The sequence below is a fragment of the Eleutherodactylus coqui genome, chromosome 3, assembly GCF_035609145.1.
Source record: "Eleutherodactylus coqui strain aEleCoq1 chromosome 3, aEleCoq1.hap1, whole genome shotgun sequence".
In the NCBI taxonomy this organism is placed as follows: Eukaryota; Metazoa; Chordata; class Amphibia; order Anura; family Eleutherodactylidae; genus Eleutherodactylus; species Eleutherodactylus coqui.
The window spans coordinates 106,787,830-106,801,532 of NC_089839.1; the positions used below are offsets into that span (position 1 = coordinate 106,787,830).

General features: G+C 49.3%; 1 protein-coding gene across 1 annotated transcript in view; it reads left to right on the plus strand.

Annotated features, from left to right (window-relative positions):
* LOC136620890 (sulfotransferase 6B1-like) overlaps positions 1-13,703 on the plus strand; it is a 74,052-nt gene that overhangs the window by 26,667 nt on the left and 33,682 nt on the right. Inside the window, exon 2 of the mRNA XM_066595942.1 lies at positions 3,995-4,104. Coding sequence (XP_066452039.1) covers positions 3,995-4,104 — 110 coding nt within the window. The remainder of the gene's footprint in view (positions 1-3,994; positions 4,105-13,703) is intronic.

Genomic DNA, 13,703 nt, shown 5'->3' on the forward strand with positions numbered 1-13,703 from the left:
TCTGAAAGCCACCGACTACTCCTTTCATTTTGGGGCCCGTTGTGCATCCAGACAAAAGATTAGGGCCACAATGGGTATGTCTCTGAACACGGGAGAAACAGGGGTATCCACTTTGGGGTGCAAGTCTTCATTCATGTGTGTGCTGTACCAAAAAAGCAGTTTTTAAAACGACAATTGGCAAAAAAAACGAAAATAACAATTTTTTCCTTTTGCTTTGCTTCAATTCATTCAAAACTGTGGGAACAAAATGGTCAGTACACCCCTAGGTAAATTCGTTAAAGGGTCTAGTTTTCAAAATGGGGTCACTTGTGGGGGTTCTCTTTGATTTTGGCCGCTCAAGAGCTCTACAAATGTGCTATGGGGCCTAAAACGCCTTCAAGGAAAATCTATGTTCTGAAAGCCACCGATTACTCCTTTCGTTTTGGGCCCCATTGTGCATCCAGACATGAGATTAGGGCCACAATGGGTATGTCTCTGAACACGGGAGAAACAGAGGTATCCATTTTGGGGTGAAAGGCTTCATTCATGCGTGTGCTGTACAAAAAAAGCTGTTTTTAAAATGACAGAATTGACAAAAAAACGAAAATCACGATTTTTTCCTTTTGCTTATCTTGAATTCATTCAAAAACTGTGGGGTCAAAATGGTCAGTACACCCCTAGATAAATTCGTTAAGGGGTCTAGTTTTCAAAATGGGGTCACTTGTGGGGGTTCTCTTTGGTTTTGGCCACTCAAGAGCTCTACAAAAGTGCTATGGGGTCTAAAACGCCTTCAAGCAAAATTTATGTTCTGAAAGACACCGACTACTCCTTTCATTTTGGCTCCCGTTATGCATCCAGACATGAGATTAGGGCCACAATGGGTATGTCCCTGAACACGGGAGAAACGGGGGTATCCATTTTGGTGTGTAAATCCTCATTTTCATGGGCTCTATAGGAAAAAAAATATGTCTTTAAAATGACATATTTGCAAAAATATGAAATTTTATTTTTTCTCCCCTAAATTGAACTAATTCCTGAAAAAAACTGGTGGGGTCAAAATACTCATGACCCCCCTCAGTGAATACACTAAGGAGTGTAGTTTTTAAAATGGGGTCATTTGTGGGTGTATCTATTATTCTGACACTTATGAGCCTTTGCAAACTTGCCTTGGTGCAGGAAAACAAAGTGCTCCTCAAAATGCTGAAAAGTAATGTTAAATTTGTACGTCCTCTAAATGGTTAAAAAAAAACACAAAAGTTTTTCAAGTGTGCATTCAGAATAAAGTAAACAGATGGAAATACATATGTTATCAAAAATTTGCACAGTATGTTTGGACATATTTGAGATATTACGGTTGAAAATGTGAAAAAATGACAATTTTTTCAAAATTTTTCCAATATTGGTACTTTTAATAAATATACACAAATTATATCGGTCTCTTTTTACAATCTAAATGAAGTACAACATGTGGTGAAAAAACAATGTCAGAATCACTGGGATATGTTAAGCCTTTACGGAGTTATGCCACGTTGAACGACGCATGTCAGATTTCCAAAATTTGGCTCCGTCACTAAGGCGCAAACAGGCTTCGTCACTAAGGGGTTAAGGCAGGCTTTTTGTTAGAGGAAAAAAAAAACGCAGCATGCTGTACCCTCCTGTGCATGTGTACAGAGAAGGAGCACATATTGAACTAATTACAGTAATTGTCCATTTTAATGAATGGGTGGGGGTTGTGTATTTTTTGTGTTCACAAATACACACAATTTGCACACACTAAAGGTACAGTAAAACACAAACGTGTGCAAATATTCATTGCACATTGCACTAACTGCACTTACGCCTGTGTGACACGAGTCTACGAGCATTTGCACCGCATCTTTTCACAGCGACGTTGCTTATTTGCATGCGCAAGAGAGTTTTTTACTGTACATGCACAAGTCGCAAAAAAGCATAACGATGTTCTCAGCCATTGTAATGGCCAATTAGTTTAACAAGTTCACAATGTGTTCTTTCCCTGGAAAATAGAAGATGTTGCATTTTTTTTGTGCAACACAATTGCATGCACAAAATATGCGCTTGTAAACAAACTGATTGAAATCAATAGTTTCTGTTCACTGCATATTGCATGCAAAATTTGTGCAAATATGTGTGCATGTACACCCGCGTGACTCCGGCCGCAAGGCCTATTTACATGGCCGTAGGCGTGTTACATGCGTCCACCAGCACCGTAAAAAACCCTGCATGGCAAAGGGCATGGCGCATATTAACCGAGGCCGCAATGCCGTGGGGCTTGGGGAGACATTCCCCCTTCCCTCCCCCTCGCCGACTCACCTCCTCTCTCCTCCCCTGCAGATGTTTGCAATGGGAGGGGATGGGGCAGAGCTAAGCTCCCACCCCTCCCTGACCCTTGTTGCAGGCCCTTCACGCCCATGTGAATAAGCTCTTAGACACGTGAATTTTTACAAATGCTCTCTCACTCTTGGGGGCTTGGTCTATTTACATCCAGCTCACAAGCAGCACAGGAAATCTCTTCTCTTTTTCCATCTTCACCACAGGAAGGCTAAAGTTGCCTTCATGTGCCTCTGTGTTAGGTGGAACTCAGGTGGCAGATAAGATGGAAGACCTCTTCCCGCTTTCAAACACTTAGGCCCCCTGCACACGGGCGGAAATTCAGCTGCGGAATTTCCCACAGAATTTCCGCCCGTGGAAGCTGCCATAGGATTGCGTTAAAAAACAGATGGCCACAATTTGTCCGCGTGAAATCACATGCGGAAAACAAATCGCGGCATGCTCTATTTCTGTTCAGGGCCCGCAGAGCCTCGCACAGAAATGTCACTTCCCGGCTGCTGGCTCCGCTCTGCGCATGCCCCTGCTGGCCGGCAAATCAAAGAGCCGGAACCACGGGAGAGTGCGGCGCTGGTCCCTGCAGGGGCTCGGGTCGGGTCCGGCTGTGAGAATTCTCGCAGCGGGATCCGACCCATCCGTCTGCAGGCGGCCTAACATTTATAACCTCCTCTCATACTACGTGACATTGCATAACTAGCATTTACATGCAGGCTTTGGATTTCTTTAAACACTTAACGCTTCTAGCGCTGCAGCTGTGCAGCACACATACTAGAATAACAAGACAAGTTTGCACAGTGCATCAACATATGACAAACATGTATGACATTTAGGCCTCCTTCCCACGAACGGATTTCCGCCGCGTAATTCGCGGCGAAAATCCGCTGCGTTGCACGCAGCTATTAGGTTCTATTGAACCTAATAGCTCCATGCTCACGATGCGTAATTCCACCGCGGAATTACGCACCGCGATTTCTCCCGTCCTCACCCGCAGCATGCTCTATTTTCTGCGGGTGAGGACGGGCTGTACGCACTGACGGCTTCCATTGCAGTCAATGGAAGCCGTCCATTCACGCTATCTCCCGCTGTAACCAGCGGGAGATAGCGTGAAAAAACGCTTTCCCGCCCACCGCCGAGCGTCATATGACGCCAAATGACGCGGTCCGGCCGCGTCACGTGACACGGCTGGTGACGCGAGAGCGGTGGGCGGTGACGAGCGGTGACGAGCGGTGACGCGGCGGTGGTGGGCGGGGAAGCGATTTCACGCTATCTCCCGCAGGTAAGTATAGGGGCTCTGGGGGGCGCCGTGACGGGCTTCACAGCGGAATATTACGCTGCGGAGCCCGTCACGCTCGTGGGAAGGAGGCTTTATGGAGGAAACCAGAGTGATGTACTGGGTCACTACAGATGCTTTGCCTGCTTGACTGGTGGAGCCCCCGATGGCACCTGTAAGATGAGTATTGATTTTATTTTTCAGCATCCTTGACTGCCTTTTCAGCTGTGGTCAGAACGCAGCCAAAATGCGGGCATAACGCATGCCAGCACTGCTGAAACTGGGCTGAATCTGCAGTATACACAGCGTTGAAAAACAATGCGTTTCTCCAAACGCCTGTGTGAGAGAGGCCTGAGTGTTATTGTAAAGATAATCTGACAGTTGTCATATTATTTGTAGGAACCAATTGGGCGATTTCACTGTTATACAGCATTGTGGGTGCCAAGTACAAGAAAGAAGCTCCATCCTGTATGCCAGCTATAGAATTCAAAGCTTACAATAAGAGTCTGGTAAGTGCAGACTGTGAACAACTGTGTTGTTAGTCCAGAACATGTAATATACATGCAGTGGCCCAGAGTTAGTAGGGCCCCTCCAGAATGTTCTATGTCTGTCTTGTGTCAATGTCTTGTCAGTGTCTTGTCTGTTGCATTGGATTTATGTGTATTGAATGGTTGCAGTCATGAGAGGGTTAATGTCAGGTATGTCTACTGCTGTCTGGTAAACTTATTGTTTTGTGTGTTTCGTTTGTGGTCATGTGATCTTGCTATTTATATGTGTTTGCAAGAAAGCAAAGTAAGTCAGCTGAGTAAGTCAGTTTGTTGGTTAGGTCAGTAAGGCCGTTAGTGGAAGAAAGTCCATGAGATCGGTGGATGTGTGGAGAAATATGCAAGAAGCTGCGTTTATGCTCAGTCTGGGCCCATTCTACCCAGGAGACCTTGGTGCTTTTGCTCAGGGTTGAGGACAAACCGCTTCATGGCAAGAAGAGACTGGGGGCATCAACCTGACTGACGCTCCCTTAACCATATAACAAAAACTTACCCAAAGACTTCTTGTTGTGTCAATGTGGGGTAGGCCACAGCTTTATTAAAAGATTTAACCTCTACTACCTCTTAACTATTTCTAACTCCATAACCCTTCCCATGCTACAACCCGCTTAACTTTAACTGATTTTAACTTTAACAGTTCCACTGGACGTTTGTAAGCCCGCTTTCCTTGGGCTTGTAAACCTTCCTCTTAGCCAGCATGGAAAGTTCAGGCCAACCTCTGCTGTGACAACTTCCAAACGTATAATGTCCTATAAAGTCTCTCCTCACCCAATCCCCGGGCGGGTGGTTGGGCGTCTTGCCCGGCTCCGTCTTCTCTCTTCCACGCTTCTTCTCTTTCTGCTCTTCTTCCTGTCTTCCTCCTTCTTCTTCCGTTCTTAACTCCTCCCCCCCATCTAGCTCGCTATTACCATTTTAAGCTCCGCCCCCAGTCCCATGCAGCTGCGTTACGCACTGTGCTGCATAAGAGACTGGGGGCATCAACCTGACTGACGCTCCCTTAACCATATAACAAAAACTTGTCCAAAGACTTCTTGTTGTGTCAATGTGGGGTAGGCCACAGCTTTATTAAAAGATTTAACCTCTACTACCTCTTAACTATTTCTAACTCCATAACCCTTCCCATGCTACAACCCGCTTAACTTTAACTGATTTTAACTTTAACAGTTCCACTGGACGTTTGTAAGCCCGCTTTCCTTGGGCTTGTAAACCTTCCTCTTAGCCAGCATGGAAAGTTCAGGCCACTCGGCATGCGCCGTATTGCCTACGGCGCATTCCGCCCCACCCCACGGACCCGAGCTAAAGCAGCTTCCACGCCATCCTGCAGTCCTGACAAGAATGTGTCCAATCCGACGTCATTCAGGTGTACCCCGTCATCCCTCAGTGCACCTCTCTCTCTGTCCTCCAACTCCCAATGGCGTATAGCAATCCCTCCCAGGGAATGTACGAACTTCGAAATCCTCTGGTTGACCACCTTTCGCATGTTCTCGATCGCTTCGGGGTTTTTGGCCCCCCTCCAACATCTCCTGGCGATAATATCCGACCACACCAACACGGATTCTCGAAAGCACTCCCTAAAACGGAGCATGTCCTGTTTTATTAGGACGAGTAAATCGCCCATCTTCACTTTTCCTAGGTCGTTACCCCCGGCGTGTACGACCAAAATGACTCTCCGGGGGGTCCACCTGCTGATTTTCGTAACGATCTGCAGCAACCTAGGCCACTGCAGGCCTCGAATTCCATGCCAGTTTACCACCGTTTCCGTCATTTCTAAGCTCCTTCCTAATGGCCGAGTTGCTGCCCTCTTTTCCGCCCAATACACGAATGAATGACCGACAATCCAGACTTTCCACGGTTCCGCAGCTGAAATATAGAAACAAAGAAAACAGAACCTGTACCAGCCAACCGAAAAACGCCATTAACCAAACCAGACTAATCACACCTTTGCGTTCTTATAATACCAAATCCGGTCTAATGTATGATTTATAGGCCTGCGACTTCCATCTACCCAGCCATTTTTAATCCTCTTCCTGCATACCATGTGCGTCTGCCATGGTTGCCGCACCTATTCTGAACGAATGCGTACCGAACTTGGACGCATTCAGACCTGCTGCGCGTAGGGCTGAACGGAAAACTGCCGAAAACTGGAACCGAGTGAGGGGGGCGCCCGCCGAATGTACAAAAAATTGGTCACAGATATTACGCGAGCTCATATACTCCCGAACTGTGCTTACCGGGCACCACTTGGAGCCAAGGCTGTTAATTGCTATCCACTCGCCTCTGCCATACATGTCCATTTTGGACTTTCTGATGCATACCCGTAACGACTCTCCTGAGCAAATTACGTCGTTGTGTCGCAGGCCGCCAGACTTATTTTTACTTGCTGGAACCAGCTCTCCAATCCGCAATGCCGCGAAAAACGCCACCAAAAAGGCCGCTCTGAATAGCAACGCTTCCGAACTATTAACGCAAACGCTTTCCAACAGCTCTAATAGCTTAATTAACAGGGAAAACGTAATCGGCCGTCGTCTATCAATGCGCGTCTTCTCTTTTTTCCAACCGCGTATTATCTGGTGAAAAATAAACTCCTTCGTGATGTCCGCCTTGCCATGTCGCTTTAACAAAAAGGCTACTCCCGCTAAATGTTTTTTAGCTGCTCCGACCGACGCTTGTCCCGCAACGCTAACAACATATCTACCGTGGCCGCCTGCGCCTTTTCGCCGTCGACCATGCAGCCGCCTGCCAATGATAGCCAATCTAACCAAATTGAATTGTAACTCTTCCAAGTCGCGCACATGACCGATGCCTCCACCAGCTTCAGCAATTCTGCTCTGCCAGATTCCATAAGTGAGGAGGGCATCGTGCCCCCTCGGCCTCCGCCTGAGGGTGCCGCTCCCTGAATGCCTCCATCTGTAAACGAGAGAGTGCGTCAGCCGCTCCATTGTCACAACCCGGAACATGCCTGGCTCGCAAGTAAATATTGTTTTGCAGGCATTTCAAAACCACATGCCTCAACACGCCAACACGGGTGGAGAAGCCGAGGTCTGCGTATTGATCACATGAACCACCGCCACGTTATCTGACCAGAAACAAACCTTGCGGTCCTGAAGCTCTGCGATCCATAATTTCAATGCTACCACCAAAGGAAAAAATTCCAACAGTGTAACATTTTTGGTCCATTTTCTATCCAACCAACTTTGAGGCCAGGGCTCCCGGCACCAATGGTTATTAAAAATGACACCAAAACCTCCCGATCCCGCCGCGTCCGCGAACAAGCATATGTCGCTACCCATCACCTCCTCCTTTGGGCACATCACTTGCCCGTTGAAAGATTGCAAAAACACCTTCCAGATATGTAAGTCTGCTCTCATCCCTTGTGTCACCCGCACGAAATGATGGGGTTCCCGTACCCCCACCATAGCTAACGTCAGTCTTCTTGAGAAGACCCGCCCCATGGGGATAACTTTACACGCGAAATTAAGCAGACCTGCCAGCCTCTGAATCTGACGCAGGGTGACCTTCCTGCAGCTGGCCACCTCATTGACCACCTGGTGTAACCTCGCCACTTTTTCAACTGGTAACCTAAACATCATATCCTCAGAGTCGATCTCGATCCCGAGGAAAGTGATCCGGGTTAAGGGGCCCACAGTTTTCTCTTCTGATAATGGGACCCCCACCCGTCGCATGAGAGCCTGGAAAGTTTTAAGCAAAAATACGCAATTGCCCGAGTTCACCGAGCCCACGAACAAAACATCATCTAAATAATGTATCACCGATGAGATGCCCGTCTCATACTTGAGTAACCACTCCAGAAAAGAACTAAACAATTCGAAATAATAGCATGAAATTGAGCATCCCATCGGCAGACACATGTCTATAAAAAATTGATCGTTAACCTGACACCCCAGGAGGTGGAAACAATCCGGGTGCACTGGTAACAAGCGAAAGGCGGACTCAATGTCCGTCTTAGCTAGCTGAGCTCTCTTACCCGCCGCCCTGACCAAACGGACCGCGCAATCAAACGACGTATACGAGACCGTTGCCTGTTCTTTTGATATTCCGTCGTTAACTGAATCTCCGGCTGGGAAAGATAGGTGATGAATTAAACGGAATTTCCCGGTTTCTTTCTTGGGTACTAAACCCAAGGGGGACACCCGCAAATTCGTAAAAGGCGGTACTTCAAAAGGGCCAGCCATGCGGCCCAGCTCCACTTCTTTAAACAATTTTTCTTTAACTAACTGGATATTTTCTAACGCCGATTTTAGGTTAGGGGCAAACATGGACGCGGGGGAAAAAGAGAACGGAATAACGAAACCTTCCGAAAAACCGTCCTTAAGAATTTTTGCCGCCTGCTTCATGTGGTATCTGTCTAACCACAGATCCAGGACCCGACTTTTCACTGGGGTTCGGTGCTCCACTGGCACCACCCACCGTGGCAGACGCTCTTTGTTTTTTGAAGCAGCGAACTGCTGCATGCTGTCCCCCGCAAACCGAGCATTCATGTCGGAATTTGCAGGTGGCATAAAACCTACAATGGCCCTCGTAGAGCCAACATGAGCCATTGGGTCTCTGAGCTGCCGCGGGGGGCTGTTGCCCGCCTCCCGCGGCTCCCGTAGGAAAGGACGCTCTGGCGGGCCGTTGTGCCAGAATCAGCTGGATCCACACATCCGTCGCTTTTGTGGCCCAGCTTATGTGGCTCATTCCTGATACCCGCCGTCGGAAGTCTTCATCATAGCGCCACTAAGCTGACCCACCGTGCAGCTTGTAGGCGCTCTAGATGGTATTTAAATAAACCAGCAACTCCGGTCCTTTACTTGACTGATGCTGACACACTACGTGACCCAAAACCAAATAAGCTTGAAGCCAATTGCCGAATGTCTTAGCGATCTTTGGCTTCTTCTCCGCTCCACGTTCGGACAATCGCTCTTTGTCTACCATAACGTGGTCCACCGACAGTAAGGACCAAATATCCACATATAGACCTTTTTTGATCCTTTCCGTAACATCATCAGCCAAACCTACCCCTAGAGGGGCAACACCGCAAAACATCGAATCGGCATATCTTAAACCTTCCGTTGGGTCACTATCTGTACACAACGTTGAGCTTCCAGATACATTACTCACAGGCGGGCCTCTGCCCCCTGGTGAACCACAGGACACTAAAAGCCCTTCTTGCGGATCCACCTTGCTCAACAATGACTTTAACACCGTGACCAAATCCTGTTTATCCGCGCCCTTCGCGGGATCCATCACATTACACCAAGCATTATGCAATGATAACTCACCAGCTCGACCGACCTCCGGCAACGCCAAGGGTGATGTCCTAGCTGTCTCCCTCCTCCGGATCCTGTGCTCGGGCGTGGGCTGCCGACTGACCCTTCATGTAGCCTCCTGCGCCTTTTGCTGTTGAGCCAAACCAGGCTGGTGTCTGCTTGACCGTCCTTGCGAATGGCCTTGACTCCTGTTGCTCCTGTGGTCTTTTCCACGTTGCATAGGTTGTAAGTTAAGTGGCTGACGCTGGTCTTCTGAGCACCGTGTCTCTTCTTCTGAGCTGCTCCTATCTGCCCTGTTGGCTCCTCGCGCCCTGCAGCTGCTGCTACTCGAAGCTCTGCTTACCTGCTCTAACTGCCTGGAACGCCTGGCGCCCTGACCTTGGCAGCTACTGCTAGCGCGATTGTCAGACGTTTGGGATGAATAACCCAGCGTTTCTTGCAGCAGTGGGTCAAGGTATCTTGGGTTAACGAAACAACAGCGCTGTATGACCGTAGTGGGTGGTGGCAATTGTGACGCGTGACCACTTGGCATTTGGGTGGGGTATACCGCCTCCTGCTGCCCCCGGTACAGGGAAGCCCCAGCTCTATTCCCGTGATGGTAAGCGGCTCTGTTGTGCCTATGGCCCAGGTGGCTAGATGCGTGGGGCTCAGGGGTTGGGCTAAGTGACCCCGAAAATGAGCTACCCCGCCTTCGTTGTCTCCTCCATGGGGTTAAAGCGGCGGGGCTAGGGCTGCTTGCCGCGCTGCTGGTGGGGGTGCTAAAGGGGGCCGCTGCCTGTAGTATGTTCCCCCCTTTACTTGTACCCCCCCTCTGTCGCCAGCCTGTGCTGCGCTGCATTTTACTTGTGGTGCTCTGCCATCTTGGTAGGGTACGTGCCCTCCCCGCGTGTCCCCTCTCTCTTCTGCCTCTCTCCTTGGTTCACCTCTCCCTCTCTGCGATGTCCTGCGCCTAGACGCGCGCTGCTCTGTCGCTGCGGAGCTCACTACTGCTGCTGCTGCCTGCCGCATTCTGTTCTGCTCCCGCTCGCCGGCGGTGAGCGCTGCCTCGTGGCGGGCCACTTTCCCACCTCCTGGTTTGAATTGGGCGCCATCTTCCTTCCGATGCTCGCGGCTCCTGCCGCTCTTTCTTCTCCCCGGCTATTCCGCCGTCTGCGGCGTTTATTCGCTGGGCTCGGACTGAGCCTCGCTGGCGGCTGCTTCCTTCGTTGCGGTCTTCCCCGCAACTGCTCTTATGCTTCCGGTGGTGCTTCGCTGGCTCCGCTCTGCTGCGTCCCGGATCCCTCCGGTCCGCCGCTCCCGCGGCCGTCCTGCAGCTCGACAGCAGCTCTTCCAGCCAGCCGGTGCCATCCTGCATGACCGCCGCCTGGATCCGTGCCCTCAGGTCCTCCATCTTGCCTCTCTTCTTCGCTTTCCCGCCGTCTCCCTTCTTCTTATCTTCTCACAACGTCTCCCGACCTCCGCTGTTCGGTCGCCTGCTTCTCTCTCCTCCTCCTCTCTGCTTTCTCTGCCTTCAGTTTTCAGTTTTTCTATCACTTCTTGCGTCTTGCCCGGCTCCGTCTTCTCTCTTCCACGCTTCTTCTCTTTCTGCTCTTCTTCCTGTCTTCCTCCTTCTTCTTCCGTTCTTAACTCCTCCCCCCCATCTAGCTCGCTATTACCATTTTAAGCTCCGCCCCCAGTCCCATGCAGCTGCGTTACGCACTGTGCTGCATAAAAAGAAAAAATGAGAGTGAGTGTTGACTGGTAGAGAGAGAGAGAGTTTGCCGGGAGAGGAATTTCACAGCTAACTTGGACTATGGATTGTTGAGATACCCCAGGAATCCTACCTGTTGCAGCACTCTGACTTGCTGTTTCTGTACCAAGACTGTTTATGTGGTTTTAAGTTCAAGAGTGTACAGTAAATGAGCGGAACCAACCATTCCCCGGTTCTTGTTTAGAAAGTTACCCTGTGTGTGTGCACTACTTTCTTGCGTCTGAGAAATCTGCCGCTGACGACGGCACGGTAGCGTCACGAGTGACAACTGGACTTAAGGTAACCCCGGTTACTACCACTGTAGTCTCCTCTAGTGGTAACGTGGTTGGGTCCCGTACTACCCGCAGGGGAGGAGATGGTAGAGCTTTGTGACAAGGTCTTTCTCTACCCCGTTGTCTCCTCACCTGTGGGCCCGCTGCTCGGATGCTGCATACACGGGCTGTGAAATATTAGATAGAAGTAATGTTTTTTTTATAAAAAAGGAAAGATGATGGTGCTTATGTAGTATATGGGGTTTAGGTCAGATTTATGTAGTGGCCCAATACAACGGGCCCTTCCATAACTGTATGCATGCATTTGTTTTGTCATTGTCTTCTGTGTTGCAAGAATGATGTGTATTGTATAGCTGCAGCACTGAAAGAGTTTAGTGTCTGGTATGTGAGATGACTGCATTTTGTATCTTGACCAGGGTATGCCAGACTGACCACTGGCACCTTACTACTTACTACCCCACGAATTAGCCTGGACCACTTTTATTTGGAATTTTTGGCCACAGCAGCCATTTTATTAAATAAATTATAAAACATTACAATTTAAACATACGGGGAGGAGGACCTTGGAGACCCAACCAGAAACTAAGGGTCTGGTGCTTAATAAATAACAAAACGGACCTTGCCTCCAACCGTACTCCCGCCTCAGAGACACCACTAGCCCCCCCCCCCCCCACTGGGAGGCTAGAAACAACATTTTTCCAGGCCACCCGGGATCCCTTCCCTGGCCTTCCCCACCACACCAGACCCAACCACAATACCAATAGGGTAATAATTGTTCCAGGTGAGGCCGCCCCCACCATAACTCCTTCCACCCAATATAAAACCCGCCTCCAAGCACTCGCCCCCCACCAAGCTGCCATGACATTATCAACATCCTAAAAACATTCAAACCAACAATCTTTCCTTCAATTTAAATTCTCCCTTTCCTGTCCACCTATTAACCCCCCTTAATTATTGTTATCTATAGGGAAGGTGGGTGGGACTCTCCGAGTACTTGAAAAATATGGCGCTCCCGCCCAAATTAACCCCTTTTATCCCTTCCTAACCCTCACCTTCACTTACAGCTCCTCCTATCTCTCACTACCGTGTCACCTGACCACTCCCCCACCACAACTAACTATTAACTCTCACTATGCCTCCCTGTCTCCCTGCCAACCCTGTCATGCAGGGCCGACACTTATGTGCCCCTTCTTGGGCACGTTCCGGCCCTGTCCTTGACCAGGGTAGGCCAGACTCACCACTGGCACCTTACTACTTACTACCCCAAGAAATAGCCTGGACCATTTTTATTTGGAATTTTTGGCCACGGCAGCCATTTTATTAAATAAAATTATAAAACATTACAATTTAAACATACAGGGAGGAGGCCCTTGGGGACCCAACCAAAAGCTCAGGGTCTGGTGCTTAATAAATAACAAAACAGACCTTGCCTCCAATTGTACTCCCGCCTCGGAGGCACCACTACCCCCGCCCCCCCTCCGCCCACTGGGAGGCTAGAAACAACATTTTTCCAGGCCACCCGGAATCCCTTTTCTTGCCTTCCCCACCACAGCAGACCCAACCACAATACCAATAGGGTGATAATTGTTCCAGGTGAGGCCCCCCCCCACCATAACTCCTTTCACCCAATATAAACCCCCCCTCCAAGGACCACCCACCCACCACAGCCAGCACAACTTACTCCCTAAGTCTGTGCCGCTCCCCACAATAATAATGCTCTTTTGTATACCTTCCTGAATTCCTAAGGACCCCATGTCCGTGCCACGTCATGTAAATGCACCCCATCTTGCAACCAATAGCTCCCTTCTCCGCCCTCCAGACTCTCGTGTCTCACTTTTATACCCCCATTCCGAACCACAAAAGCAGAAATATGCTGATTAATTTTCATCCTATCTTTATAAATTTTTTCAACCGATCTAGCCATCCTCCACGACTTTCTGGGTAGCATCTCCGACCAAACAATTATCATGGCCGGAAACAATCTGCGCAGTCTCAGAAAGTCGTGCTGAATATCCCTCCTTACTTCCCTTGCTGGTCGCCCTTCAAGGTCATTACCCCCCGCGTGCAGAACTAATATATCCCGAGCCCTATCGAGCTCTGCATATGAGGTAATTTCAGGCAATACCCTACCCCACATCATACCCCGCATACCCATACACCGAATAATAGCCTCTCTCCTTGAAATGCCCAGCTGTCTTCTATCCGGTCTAATGTTCGCCCGCTCTGCTGCCCAAAAAACAAAGGAGTCTCCTAGAATCCACACCAACGCTG